The 14,939-nt window shown below is 34.7% G+C and overlaps 1 protein-coding gene across 2 annotated transcripts in view; it reads right to left on the bottom strand.

The window, feature by feature from the left end:
* Positions 1 to 14,939, bottom strand: part of LOC107726508 (neuronal PAS domain-containing protein 1-like) — a 61,865-nt gene that overhangs the window by 25,955 nt on the left and 20,971 nt on the right. For both annotated transcript variants that reach the window (XM_016536119.1, XM_016536120.1), the window contains exon 3: positions 11,287 to 11,525. In XM_016536119.1, coding sequence (XP_016391605.1) covers positions 11,287 to 11,525 — 239 coding nt within the window. The remainder of the gene's footprint in view (positions 1 to 11,286; positions 11,526 to 14,939) is intronic.

The following is a 14,939-nucleotide window of genomic DNA, read 5'->3' as shown; positions in this document are numbered from 1 at the left end:
TTTTAGTAAATTAAAATAAAATATAAAAAATTTAATTTAAAATAAAATTCACATTACATCAATTCAATCTTGTTATTAATCTTAGAAGACCACAACATTGGTTAAGAAAAAAGTAGTTTTACATTTTTTTAAGCATATATGCACGGTTTTAGAAAGAAAAATCTTTAAAAACAATATTATTTTACTTAATAAAAAACTTAGAGTGCTTAAGCACTTTAGTACTTTCAATATATTTTAGATACATTAAATATTACAGAGTTTATTATTATTATTAATATTATTTATTTTTATTTTAGTTCTTTTTCACTGGAAAACAGTAAATTATATATATATATATATAATTTTATTTTATTTATATATATTATTTTATTTTATTTTTTAATTTTATATACATTTATAAATAAATAAATAAATGTGACCCTGGACAACAAAACCAGTCAAAAGTAGCACGGGTATATTTCTAGCAGTAGCCACAAATACATTGTATGGGTCAGAATTATTGATTTTTCTTTTATGCCAAAAATCATTAGAATATTAAGTAAAGATCATGTTTGATGAATATATTTTGTCAATTTCCTACTGTAAATATATCAAAACATAAATTTTGATTAGTAATATACATTGCTAAGAACTTCATTTGGACAAATTTAAAGGCAAATTTAAATTTCTCTGTATTTTTTTTTTTTTTTTTACACCCTCAGATTCCCGATTTTCAAATAGTTGTATCTCGGCCAAATATTGCAATGGAAAGCTTATTTATTCAGCTTTCAGATGATGTAGGCCTATAAATCTCAATTTCAAAAAATTGACCCTTATGACTGGTCCAGGGTCACAAATATGCACCATTCAGTGCACCATTTATCTGATTTAGTTCTATTTTTATTTCCCTTAGGGAATTTTCTTTAAGGAATTAGCTGTCATAATTCCACCTTGACTTTTGGGTCAGCTTTGAGTATCTCTGGGGCGCTGAATCACAATAAAGAATGAACTAACTAAAGTCTTTTGACTTTCTTCTCCTCCACACCCAGCTCACTTTGACTCTCTTTCATTTCTTTCTTCGTTCTCTTTTCCTTCTCCCCCTCTTTCAAGCTGACAACCTTTTAACCAAGTTCGAAGGTTACTATGGGAACTGCAAGGTTGGCCTTTCATTTCGTGTTAGTTTGCTCAATCCAGTTGGCTGATGGGAATCGTAGGCCGATCTCCTAGCAACTTGTTTACAGGGCGGTGGATGTCGAGCGGCCCGCGCTCCCCCACCTCTAACCTCATGCATGGAGACAGGAGGAATGACTCTCAGACAGACCAAAGCGTCTCCAGTCGCAATGTCCCTCTCTGCTGCAATTATCCTTTCACTCTGCCATCCCTCTCTCTCTCTCTCTCAGCTGTTACCTCTCTCCTAGCACGGTCGAACATAATTTGAGTGCAATTAACGTCCCTTAAAAGCCCTCAGTGCTTTAAATGCTTGAAAATAGGAGAGAGAGAGACAGACACAGAGAGCTGGCAGGAGGGAGAGTACGAGAAACAAGTGAAAGGAGAAGGAGAAAGACAGCGTGAAAGTCAAAAACACAACAGTGTGGGACCTGGACAAAAGAAAATGAGAGAAAATCTTAACTTATTCAAAATTCCCAAACTGTACGAACATAACAGCACTAATTCACGCTGACAGTATTTCGTCTTTATAATTATAACAATAGCTGCATTTTTACAATCTGCACCAATAAAACTCAACAATGTTAATGTAATTTTATACATTTTTATAAATCATTTTATAAATCATATCTTTGTCTCTTTTTTTGTACAAAACATCCAAACATTATTAACATTTATGTGAAAGGCAAAATTGTTAAATATAATAAGACGCATATATTAAAAGAATTACAGGTACATGTATTTTTCTTATAGATTTTTTGTTGTTGTTTTAGTAATAAACCTGCCTAAATTTATTAAAAATATTTATATGAATATGTAGGTTTTAATAATATGATATTTTATGTAGGTTTTAATAATATGATATATTTAAAGAATTTATTTTATTTATTTAAATTTAGGCAAATTAATATTTAAAAAAAATATATTGATCTCAGTTTGCTGATTTTTTTGTGTGTTGTTTTAAGAATGAGCCTCACTATGTTTATTTAAAAAGATATTATAGTTATATTTTAATAATATTAATATAATAAGATCATATAATATTAATAATTAATGATAAATATTAGAATTATTATAAATATCAAAAATATTACAAACATTTATAATATATTATATAATAGTAATAAATAATAAAAAGGTATTATAATATAATAAGATATTATAATAATTATATTTTACTGGAAAATAAAAATAATACAGGTTTGGAAAAAAAAATTCTAGAGTTGTGACAACTTTCAATATAACTGTCAATATATATTGATATAATAAGACGTGTTTTCAAAGAATTTAGTTAATTTTTATTTTTAACTATTTTATTTTAAAGTATTTTTTTCTGATTTGAACTGATTAAACATTTAAAAAGATGGTATTATAAAATGTATGTATTTATTGTTATCACTAATAAAAGTAACCGCAAGCCGCAAGATATGAGTTATCACTGATGTCTGCAGAACAAACTGTTGTGGATGAGTTACGCGCCATATTTTAATACTGAAGGTTAAGCGGTCATTTAAATCACTGACCCCAAATATGAGCAACAGTAATAGTGATGCTTGACTTACCAAATGCCACTAACAAACCGTACAAAAAATGTTTGGAACTGAAGCCGCTTGTTTTGTACTTGATCTGCTGATTCGCATGCACTGCGGGCTAATATATGTGCATGCATCCTTTTAAGGGCCATAGGTCTGATGGTCGGACATAAAAGGTTTAATCACCCCATTATCCATAAAGACTGTCATTCCCCGGCAGAGCCTGCACAACTACACACTAGCACACACACACACAACACATGCATACACACAGCGCATAAAGACAGATAAAATATAACTTTTTTTGTGTCACAGCCATTTTACTTTTCCTCTTGTCCCTCATCGTCCCTCCATTACTCCTCAGCTCGCCCTCCCCGTCTCTTTCCCTCTCTCTTCCTCCCTCTTTCACTCTCGCCCTGTGTGAAGGTCATGCAATTGATTTTCCTCTGTCTATTCATTTTTCAGTCCTGGTTTTGAAACGTGGGAAGCAGACAAAAGCCATACCAGCCCCCCACCGGCGCACACAGCCGCCCCTCCCCCGCCTCACGCCGCTCCGCTCGCATCCGTCGTCTCCGTCCGGCCCGGCCTCACATTCCTGCAGTGCGGCTGGAGATACGCAACATGACCGTAACAGCTCAATTCATTCCAGCAAACGTCAACACCACACAATCACCGAACGGCTGTGGCACAACCTGCATCTTATCTTCTAACCACTCGCAATTCAGTTTAACCAGTCACTAAATGCGTTAAAATAGCGCTGTGCCATTTTTAAATTAAGCCATTGTCATTTTTCAGAAAAAACAAACAAACAACTACCTAAATTTATTTTCTGTTCTGAAATGAGGAGGCATAGTCCTCAAAGTTATTTTTTTAAACAAACGTCAATTCATGTTCCAGTAACATTTGCTTGGTTTAATAAACTTTACTTACACTATCAGGAAGAATTTTTTACATTAACGATGTAATCAATATTCTATGAATCATGAATCACATCAAGTTAGTGTTTTTAAGCATTTTATATTTATTCCAAAATAATAACTCAAGGCAGTAACAATTTAAACAATATATTTTATTTGTGGACTATTCTTTTCAATAGTTAACTTTTAAGTATTTTCGAATTTTTCGGATCATCAGTCATCAAAGCTCTGTAAATATTGGTCACAGACTCAGAGATTTACTTTAAATTTCACCAAGCTGACTACTCCCACAGATAAATTTTTCAAGATATTTTAAGTATCATTTTGATGTAACAAAGTGGTTGTATAAGTGTGTGAGTTGTTGTCCCATTAACGCTATTATATTGTTCATTCAGACTGATTCGTGAATGTGCAAGAACACGAGAGGCGGGATTTATCGCATGAACTAATCACAGCTGAACATAACCAGCCATATCCAATCATATCGCGATGGAGGCATGGCCTCCTCTCACGTGACTTTCCCCCATTCATTCTCAATTACCCCCCACCAAACCCACCGCATGCTTTATGGGGTCTGTTAAAACCCAATGGGCTCAGGGGAGGCGAGAAAGACGCGGATTGGTGTCGCTGTTGGACAAAGTTTCTTTAGAAAAACAAGTGATTTATACACGTTTTAATGTTATATTTTGTAATATTGGTATTGTTTTATTTTTGTACTACAAATTTTTTTCTCATCCAACATTTTGAGGAGGCAATGTCTCCCTTGCCTCCTCGGAGAAACGCCCCTGATATAACCCTAAGTTTATTATTATTGTGATTTATTTACAAAACTACAAAGCTGCTATATGGCTGCATCTTAAATCACATACTCTCTGAGTACATACTTCTTTTGAATAAGCAATTACTGAGACCATTAAAAAGTACATTATATATAGCAAGGCCATAACTGTCTTGAAGACTCGGGGAGATATTTTGTTCAATAAATCACAAAGAAATATAGAACAGTAAAGGAAATTCTAGGTTGAATTCTACTTGGGATTTGGAATAGACCAAATATTTTTTTTTTATAAATCATAAAGAAACATGACAGTGAAAGAAATTCTAGGTCGAATCCTAGTTGGTAAGTAATCATTTTTTAACTATCTGCAAATAATATTATATGCACATACGCCTTTATTGCATGCCTATAGCCCAAAGTATACTTCACTTTTTACGCGTACGCGAGGGACAGCGTACAGTGCGCGTGACGCAAATTTCGTCATCAGAACAATACACAGACCACACGATTTTTGTAAATGCATGTACTTTGTACGCACAGGTCGCACATGCGCATTGAATTTGTTTTGCAGTAATCAATTGTTCCACAAGGTGGTAACACTGGCCCAGGCTGTTGTTTCACAGTAGAAAACGAAACTAAAGAGACAAAAACAACAACAACAAAATAGCGGAGACTGCAACAACAACAGACGGCTGCATTGACAAGCGCTTGTGAGCAAGAGGGTATGGGATAGGCCAGCTTTGGTTTAAAAGAGTTCAAAACTATTTGTTATCGTTCATAAATTATGGGGGAAATAGAGCAGATACTGGACATGGATGAAGCTTTCAAGAGCGCATGTGTCGACCGTTCACGCACTGTTCGCATACGCTAGTGTACACAGTATATAGGCCTACTTTGGGCTTAATATGTTGAAAACACAAAATGTTTCTTGTCCCTCTCATTTTCAGTTAGGAAGTACATTAATCACTTAAATAATACCATATTTTATATTCAAAATGGCCATATTTGAGAAAAAAAAGTTGAGTAGTTTGTATCTTTGGATATTACTGTCAAATGTTCCGCTACTTCCATCTTACCTCTCTTTCAATGTTAAAACTGATTTGCTTTGGGCTGGACTTGATTTGATTGGCCATCTCAATCATTTTGACATTGATGAGCGCTGAAAGACTGCTGAGGCAGATCAGCATAAAATGTAACTTTTAAACCTTTTTGCCATTCTACTCACAGAGTGCTGTCTAATGGACTGTAGCAGAGAAGTGCAACAATTTGAGCAACAATTTGGTTATTTCTAATTATTGAGGGACATTATTGGACATTGTCCCCCTTATTGTTTATGATGGTTACGGCCCTGCTATGTAGTATGAATGTAATCTGGACATACTACATCTGCCATGTTGTTATTGTCACGGGACCTAATAGCGTGAGCGTGTCGCTTTACTGCCATTTATGACTAATATTTCCAAAAGGCTCTGTTAATATTTTTTGTCTTGTCACATTCAATTATGCATTACATGAATCACCTGTATGAATCACAAAAAAGTCGCATACCTTTATATTATTGTCTGTTGTTTAACAGAAAACAGTCAAGGTCAAATATTAAATGTTTAGCAACTTACATCACACTCTTAATGTTAAAAATGAAGTGTGCTGGAATTCACACTTGGCTTGCATGAAAACATTAAAGTCTGTCATCTTTGATTTGATTGGCCATCTCAATCATGTTGACATTGACGTGCATTGTAAACAAATCATTCTAAATTGTTTTACTTTTTGTCATCCTAAAAACAAACAAAGTACTACATAATGGAGCGCAGCATCAAGTATATAAAATATGAATATGAATGATTTTTCATCTAATATTACTATTTTACTTCAGCTTTATTTCAATCAAGGGATATGAATTTTAATAGTTTTAGTTAAAAATAACAACATTGCCCTGTATAGCACATCAGCCTGTACAGTTTTTTATTAATATTATATATCTGTGGTTAATCATAAATGTGACCTACTATAGATGAATGTACAACACCTGGTTTCTAATATCACTAACTCTTCTAAAACAGAACTTTAGTCCCTATATGATGGGTAATGTATGATAAAAGCATGGTTTGTCTTATTACAACAATCTGTTGTAGATATTCTCAAGAGTGATGATCAGAATGAAAGACTCTCGTCTGTATCATATCATTCAGTTTTACACAGACGCCTACATTCATCAACTCACAGGTGCCATTCGAGTCTACACACACACACACACACACGTATATCACAGTTTGGCCAGGTTCGCTTCCTCACAGGTATGTTTACCTACTACACAAATACACACACATTCACACACCTAATTGTAGCTGAGTTGTTTCCCCTCAGTAATAATAGCAATTAGACAACCCTTGTAATTACGCTCTCCTCGTTATACAGTTAATTTCTATAATTACAAATCACACAGATAATTTATTCTACACTTTGTGGTTTTTCTTCTGTCCTGTTATACTATGCATTTGGTTGAGTGGGTATGTGAGAGACAATAGCTCTGTTCCAAAACCTAGTGAGCTGCCTAAATAGACAGCATTTTAAGACATCATAAAAGTGCTCTTGACAAAAAGGCTGTTCTGATAATTATCCTGCCTTCTAAGACACTTTCTTACAGCCAAATTATATGGCAGCATCACATGCATCCCAAAATAAGGCAATCCCAGAATGCACTGCAATATGCTTCAAGAAAACATTAAAGGGTTAGTTCACCCAAATATGAAAAAGTGGGGGAGGAGGGGGGTTGAATAAAGGCTTCCTGTAGCGAATCCATGCGTTTTTGTAAGAAAAATATCCATATTTCAAACGTAATAAACACTTTTCTTACACTTCATCTAACTGTCTTAAGCGGAAGCCGTTCTGGTGGATGACGTAGGACGTCAGCGTAGCGTGATTAGTGACGAACGCAGAGAGAGAACAAAACAAAACGCCGGTCACGAATTAGAAGTACAAAACGAGAATTTGTAAAGAAAAATGTCGGAGGATTTCGATATAAGCCAAGAGGAGACTGGTTTTCCTTTACTAAAGTAAGGAAACTTTGCTTCCTTTACCCCTGTAAACAAACTCGTGAGACTAGCATATCCCAGAGGTGCGCGTGCTGCGCATACGTCCTACGTCATCCACCTGGAACGGCTTCCGCACACGACAGTCAGCAGAAGTGAGAGAAAAGTGTTTATTACGTTTGAAATATGGATATTTTTCTTACAAAAACGCATGGATTCGCTACAGGAGGCCTTTATTCACCCCCCGGAGCCGTGTGAGGCATGTTTTATTATGGATGCACGCTCTTTATTTTACGTCTTTTGGACTGTTGAACAAAAACACCTCCCTACTGCAATGATAACGCTTGGAGGAGCCAGGACAATTTTTAACATAACTCTGATTGAATTCGTCTGAAAGAAGAGTCATGTACACCTAGGATGCCTCGAGGGTGAGTAAATCACAGGCTAATTTTCATTTTTGGGTGAACTAACCCTTTAAATACAAGATGGCGGCAGAATTGAGAGATATTCATGCAATACTGAAAAATAGACTAATTTACCCAATTTTTGGGTGTGTATTTGAGTATTGTGTTTATGTTTGTTTATCAGAATAGAACTGTTAGCTTAGCAATATGCTAACATCAAACTATTGGAAGTCTGGTGTCCTATGCACTTCTCATGAGGCTCAAGCTCTGTTTGTGTGTCACATAAGTTGCTGTCTACATAAGGCACAGTGTTGGGGAGAAACTAAATGTAGCAATGCTAAATCATTAGCATAACAGTAGCTGACTTATTTTTAAGTGGTTCATTCGTGTGATTCATTTAAATAAACAATTTAGTTAGTCCCTTCGACATCTTTACATAAAATATTTATTTAAATTATGCTGTTTATTACTTTATAAACACACCTTTTAATATTTACCATTCAAAAGTATGGGGCAGGCAAGATTTAATAATGTTTTTTTTAAAGAAATCTCTTACAAAGGCTGCATTTATTTGATCAAAAATACAGTAAAAACTGTAATACTGTCAAATATTATTACAATTTAAAATAACTGTTTTCTATTTTAATATATTTAAATTATTCCTGTGATGCAAAGCTGAAATTTTTCTCATCTTCAGTGTCACATGATCCTTCAGAAATCATTCTAATATTGTCACGCTACGGTGAGATAAATGCACAAAGATGATGAATGCAAATAGTCTTTAATAAATCCACACAAGGGTAAATCCAGGACAGAACAGGCTGGAGACACACGTAGGGACATAGTAGACCGGACAAACACAGACGGCACAGACTAGGGCTTAAATACCTGGGATGATGATGAGGACAATTAACAAAACACACCTGAACCAAATGACACAATCAAACATGAGGGAAAACTAGGTCACACAGAGCACATGGGGAAGGAAACACAACAAAACAGGTCCTTGAGGTGTGACAAATATGCTGATTTGCTGCTCAATAAACATTTTTAATGTTACATTAATGTTAAAAACAGTTCTGTCAGGACCGTATTCCTATAGGTAGATGTGATCAGCTGAGAATCAGCTGATGCAAGCTTGACTCACGTGACCTGCCAGAACTAACGCTAACGCTTAATTTGTGCTGCTCAGTATTTGAATAGAAAAATTTTAAAAAGTGTTTATTTGAAATAGAAATCTTTTGTAACATTTGAAATGCCTTTACTCTCATGTTTGATCAATTTAATGCATCCTTGCTAAATAAAAGTAGTAATTGCTTACACAAAAAAATCCTACTGACTCCAAACTTTTAAACGCCATCTGTACTTATTTATATTAATTACCACAGAAATTAATCTTTTTTTTATCAGATAAACAATGCTAACTGTAAAAATAAAATACAAATACTCCAGAAATAAAATTATTTGATTATATTTTAAAATATAATCAGATTATATATTATATATACATTTAAAATGATAAATCTCCCTTAAATAGTGTAATTAGCACATTTTGATAGCAGCTGTCAACAGCTAGATTGACCGTCGAATGCTTCTAGTAAGTCACAGCAGACAGCAAGGCAGCTCACCGGCTTTGAAACAGAATATAGAGACCGGCAGACAAAAACCATGAGCAGAAAAAGAGACATTCGCCCAGGTATTTTAACAGGACTGAATGGCTTTGATGCAGCAGGTATAATGAGGCTTGCAGGAGGGATACAAAAGGACCATCTCTCAGAAGCAGACTTCCTTGGACTGGTCACTTGTTAACAAGCTTCAGCACAGACTCTGGCTCTTTTGTTCGTCCCCACCGGCTTCCACACACAGGCAGCGGCTAATTGGCTGTTAGATCTGCTTTTCACTTCACAATTGAGATGAACCTATCAGAGTATGTAATGAATGATGGAGCGTATTTGGGAAGCCAAATGACCCTGCTCTCAAATTAAACTCAAATGACAGAGACCCCTCTGAAAAGAGACATAAGAAAGGAATATGTATCCAGAGATGATGGCTGCTCCTGCAATCTGTATACAGTCTGTATGCTGCAATACGTTGGTAGTGAACTAGCAAATGCATTATTTCAGATGAGCCGTGTTTAACTCCGCATGACTGCGAGTGATTACTCCTGTGGCGCAATCTCAATTACTTTTCTGTGAGTGTGTGTCAGTCTGTGTGTGCATGTGTAAGCGCTCTCTCTCTTCTCTGGCAATTTTCGACGTGAGAGTATCCCAAGCGACGTACGCGAGCGACCTATAAGACAATAATAGCCTATTCCATTTAAATTCATAATTTAAATTAATAACGCATTTGTATTCATCAACAGGCCACCACTGTCATGTTCGGATTGAGTTTCGCTGTGGTTCACTCGAAGCCATCTCCTCTATTAATGGCATCACAAATACAAATCGACGTCAGGATTGATGCTGTCGATGAAAGCCTCGTATAAATCTGCCTCAAAATATGAGAGATGTAGTGAAGGAGCTCACAATTTCCATCGCTCATCTTCTTTCCTGTGCACTCAGAGTATCTTCAAAATATGGACAATAGGGCTTGCTCTTTCAAACGTTATAAAAAGGAAAACACCTTTTTATGAAACAATTTTTTAAAATAACCCCAAATTTTACATTTTTCAATTTTAAATTTATTTTCAGTTTATAATTTGTCATATAAGATTAACAACTACAAACTACAACAGTTGCCACTACTGACAGATTATTATGTCTACATGTATTACTGTTTTTTAATTAATTAATTCATTCATTCATTCATTCATTCATATTTATATTTAATTTTTTATTTAATGTTTAAAGTACCTGCCGAAGGTATATAAACTTATATAAAATAATTAGAAAAAAAAGAAAAAGAAATAATAAATAATCAGAGAAAAAAATGTATATGATAAAAATTGTACATCGATAAAATTACATTACATATAAATTAAAGAAAGCCATTTTTGGTCATTTTTCAATACTGCAATATTGCATCAATCATTAACATGACATAATGTCATAATTAGAAAACACCACCTGATTATGAATATTTAAAAAAAAAAACTATTGGCAGATTCATTTTACCTACATGTATTGCTGTTTTTTTTATTATTTTACTTATTTTTATTTGAACTTTTTTTATTTAATGTTTATATATAGACTAAAAACTTAACTGGTTTGCAAAAAATTTAACCATATAGAAAATAAAACAGCATTCATAATATTTAATTTGAGTTCGTAGGTTTGGCGATAAACATTTTCTGAAGGTTATTAAAGAGTTTCTGACCTACTTTGATCCCCATTTTGCGGTAAGTTCTGGCTATTTTGTATTTTTGTTCAAATTTTGTGTAAAAATATCTAGTTTCTCCATCCAATCTACTCTCTTTCACATAGTAGGTAAATGCCACTCCATTCACAGCCATTCTCTGGGTGTACTCAGCACACTTACCCTTGTTGCAGTTGTTCGCTCCCTCCAGTAGAGGGCTCCAGGGTGGGTCTCCCTGGCTGGCAAAGTGTCTCATGTGCAGGTAACTGATGGTGAGGCGGATGATGGAGGCCTTGTCCAGCTGGCTGGTAATTGCCCCGGGGAGCGGAAGCATCTTCGCCAGCTCGAAGAACTCAAAGTTCTCCTTACCCCGCCGAGAACGAGCTGCATTGCGCGACTTCTCCTTCCTCAAGTTCTGCAAGCTAGGGAAAAATAAGACAGGATAGAAAAGAAGAGGATAGAAGGAGAAAGGTTGACAGTGATTACACAATGATAATGTACAGGGTAGTCAAGGCAAGTTAGTGCTGTTCAATTATTCCCTGATGTTTTATTCCGCATAAAAGGGTGTGATTTGGATGCAGGCACGAAACAGAAATGAGAAGCTCATATATATTATTTTATATATATGTAATAAATAATATTATTTGATAACAAATTAGAATATCTAACAATAATATAATTTAATCGAAAAATAAGACCCAAATCTGCATTTTTTTTTTTTTGTGAAAATTAAATATATATCATTACTCTAAAATAGGCAAATAAAGATGCTGTTGGCTTAATTAAAAATATACATATATTTTCCAGAAAATGTTTTATATATTTTTAAATATTTGTTTGGCCAATAATTTAATATTGTATTTATTATGATGATATATGGCACTTATTATTTTTTCTCACACAACACAAAAGGGTCTTTTAATACAGGAAAATATGTAATTGATTTTTAGATTTTAGGAATGAGGTTCCTTGACAAAGGATTGTTATATTTGGGAATCCTTTGCATCAAAAAGTAAAAAAAAAAAAAAAACCTTTTTTTTTATTTTTATTAATTCATTAATTTCTTATTTTACATGTCATTTCAAATTTCCAATTCTCATTCAAAATGAATTGGTTTCAATTCACATTGAAAATAACTGGTGTCAGTGTGAACACTCTATAAGGCTTATAAATTGTCTTAAATTTCAAGTTTTTGTCAATAAATTTCAAGTTTTTGTTAATGAAAACGTATTAAAACGTTTTCCTTTTATCCAACATTACTCTTCAAAATGCCATCCATATTCTCCAAAAGTTACAACAAGACGCCTTTAATTAGTTTTAAAGTTGCAATGAAACAGAAGTAGCGACATATATTTTCTTCTGTATTGTGACACAGATCCAATTAAAATGACTTATCAAAAAAACAAAGCAGGACATGGACATTCATTGGTTGTTGACTGAGTGAAGAAAGATTGAAATGCAAGCTTGCAGTTGATCGTAAGAAAGGGGCGGGTTTTGATTGGATGAAATGATTGGAGAAGTCCTGCATCCATCACAAGAGAGAAGTCTGTCGTTTCACCAGAAGATCAAGTTATGACATTGTGAAAGGGTCAGAAAATATTTTATACAATGAAACATATGCACGAATAAATCATTCACTATCAGATCAAAAACATGCATTTAGAAAACAGGGTGAGTTTTCATTTCATGAGGACATTTCCAGCAGAGCCCTCACTGGAGATCGACAACAAGCGACAAGCTGTCACTCTGGATCTCTTTCGATCCCATCAGACTTTTTCCAAGCGTCTCGGAGCGTGATGGCTGACCTGTGATCAGGTTCACTGTACAGCCGGTGGGAGGCCTGATCTTACATCAGAAGCCCTGCACCAGCATCCAGCCCGAATCCAATGGCTGCGTTTCTTTCCCAGGCTCCCTCCTGGGTGGTGAGCCCCAGTCTTGATTGAGGGATCAATGGAGGGAGGGGTCGTCTCGGAGGCAGGCCCAGGTAGCTGTCGCTCTGATTGGATATCGACTCTCAATGGGGCCTGAGTGGAGGAATTATGTTGTCACGGTGACTCTACAATTTGTGACTGCGCTCCGAGACGGAGCCGAACGCGCCTCTCTCGCTCTCTTTCTCTGTCTGTGACATTGATTCTCATTCATCCTGCAGATGCAGGGCAGTATGAGCACGGGAGGGAGGGATGGCATGGAAAAATGTGTGTGTGTGAAGAGGGGGATCCACAGAATAAAAGGGAACTGCCAAAGAGCACACACAAAAGAGTCAGTTCCTCAAATTGAAAAGGGACTAATTTATTTGTTTAGACAAGACTGTGTTGTTTTTTAAGGGACGGAGTGTGTAAATCAGCAGACGTATGTGTTTGTCTATATCAGGGTTTCCCAAACGAGGGTTTGTGAGTTGATGAAAAGCTCAAATTGATTGTATCCCATGTAAAATTAAATGTAATAAATGAGGGTTCAAGATGATCGTGATAAATCTTAGTGTGATTATCAAATCAAAGGCTGCGATTTAATTAAATATACAGTCTGATGCACTGCATGTTTCATAGTGAAGTGAAGTATGCGAGTAGCTCGTGATTCGGTTTTTCCTCATCGTCTGTGAACGTGTCGGTTCACAGTAAATGTAGCAAATTTCTACATGTGCTACAAGTTTAACATGCATTTGGGAATGCAGATTTGCTTTGTTTATACATTCACATTACAATGCATCTCTGCAGTATTCTGACAAATTAAAAGGTTAAGGATTTTAAATATTTAAAGTTCAGTTTGAAAGTTTGAAAGTGAATTTAAGACAAATATCAGTATTGTAACTTTTAGTGTAATATAAAAGTATTATAATAGTCAGTTATAAATTTTTACTTTGTCATTTACAACAGTAATATATTTATATCTTCACTTTTATAATTACAGTTAAAATACTAAATAATAATAATAATACTTATTATTCAGTCATTTTTATTTTAAGATTAATAATAATAATTATTATTAAGAATTATTTATTTCTATTTGATTGGGTTGCTAAAACACCAGCATGAATGTAATGTGGACTGAGACACACTCATAACTAAAAGGACTGAGTCTACTAAGTCTAGCAAAAAAGTCAAAATAAAATGCTTGCAAATATGTACCGTATATGAAGAGTTTATTTGCAAAAACAGATAACTCCGTTTTTCAAAATTTTCAAAAGTCATGTTGTTATCATGTTTTTATTGTGTAAGTTAGCTGTATTTTTTAAGTTATTTGTACTAAATCAAAATAACCCAACTGCAGTTTGATTGAGATTAATTGGAATGCACAATGAAAAAAAAAAAAAGATTTTTGAAAATTGTTAAAAACGGAGTTATCTGTTTTTGCAAAAGAACTCTTCATATATACTTGCATGTCATGTGACCATTAACTGACCGTGAACATGAGAATGTGTCCAAGAATTATTGAAATATTAAATTGAAGTCTCAGGGGGTACTTCATATAAATATCTTACATCTAAATGATGAAAAGTTTGGGAACCCCTGGTCTATATCACTGTATTGTATGTGTCTTGGTAGATCGGTGTTTTGGCCCTGTGAGATTTCTCTGTGTGTAAACAGCATTGTTCAAGTAAAAAAGTCTCCAAGAACATCTCATCGTTCTACTAAGACGACCCTGGAGGGTTCAATCAATACGGAGCCATTGATTCTGTTTAGTTTTATATCCTCCACAGTTGAGCAGACATTAATAATTCTACTAAAACTTAGTTAATCTCCTGCTAATGGATCCAAACCAAGGGCTTACACTGAGCTGTGGCAGGAGCGAAAGCTTGAAAGAGAAATGGAATTGTTAGCTGTGTGTCTGGGAAGGTT

Source organism: Sinocyclocheilus rhinocerous, unplaced genomic scaffold, assembly GCF_001515625.1.
Source record: "Sinocyclocheilus rhinocerous isolate Xijiao unplaced genomic scaffold, SAMN03320098_v1.1 scaffold2985, whole genome shotgun sequence".
NCBI lineage: Eukaryota > Metazoa > Chordata > Actinopteri > Cypriniformes > Cyprinidae > Sinocyclocheilus > Sinocyclocheilus rhinocerous.
This window is presented reverse-complemented; position numbering and strand designations above follow the sequence as displayed.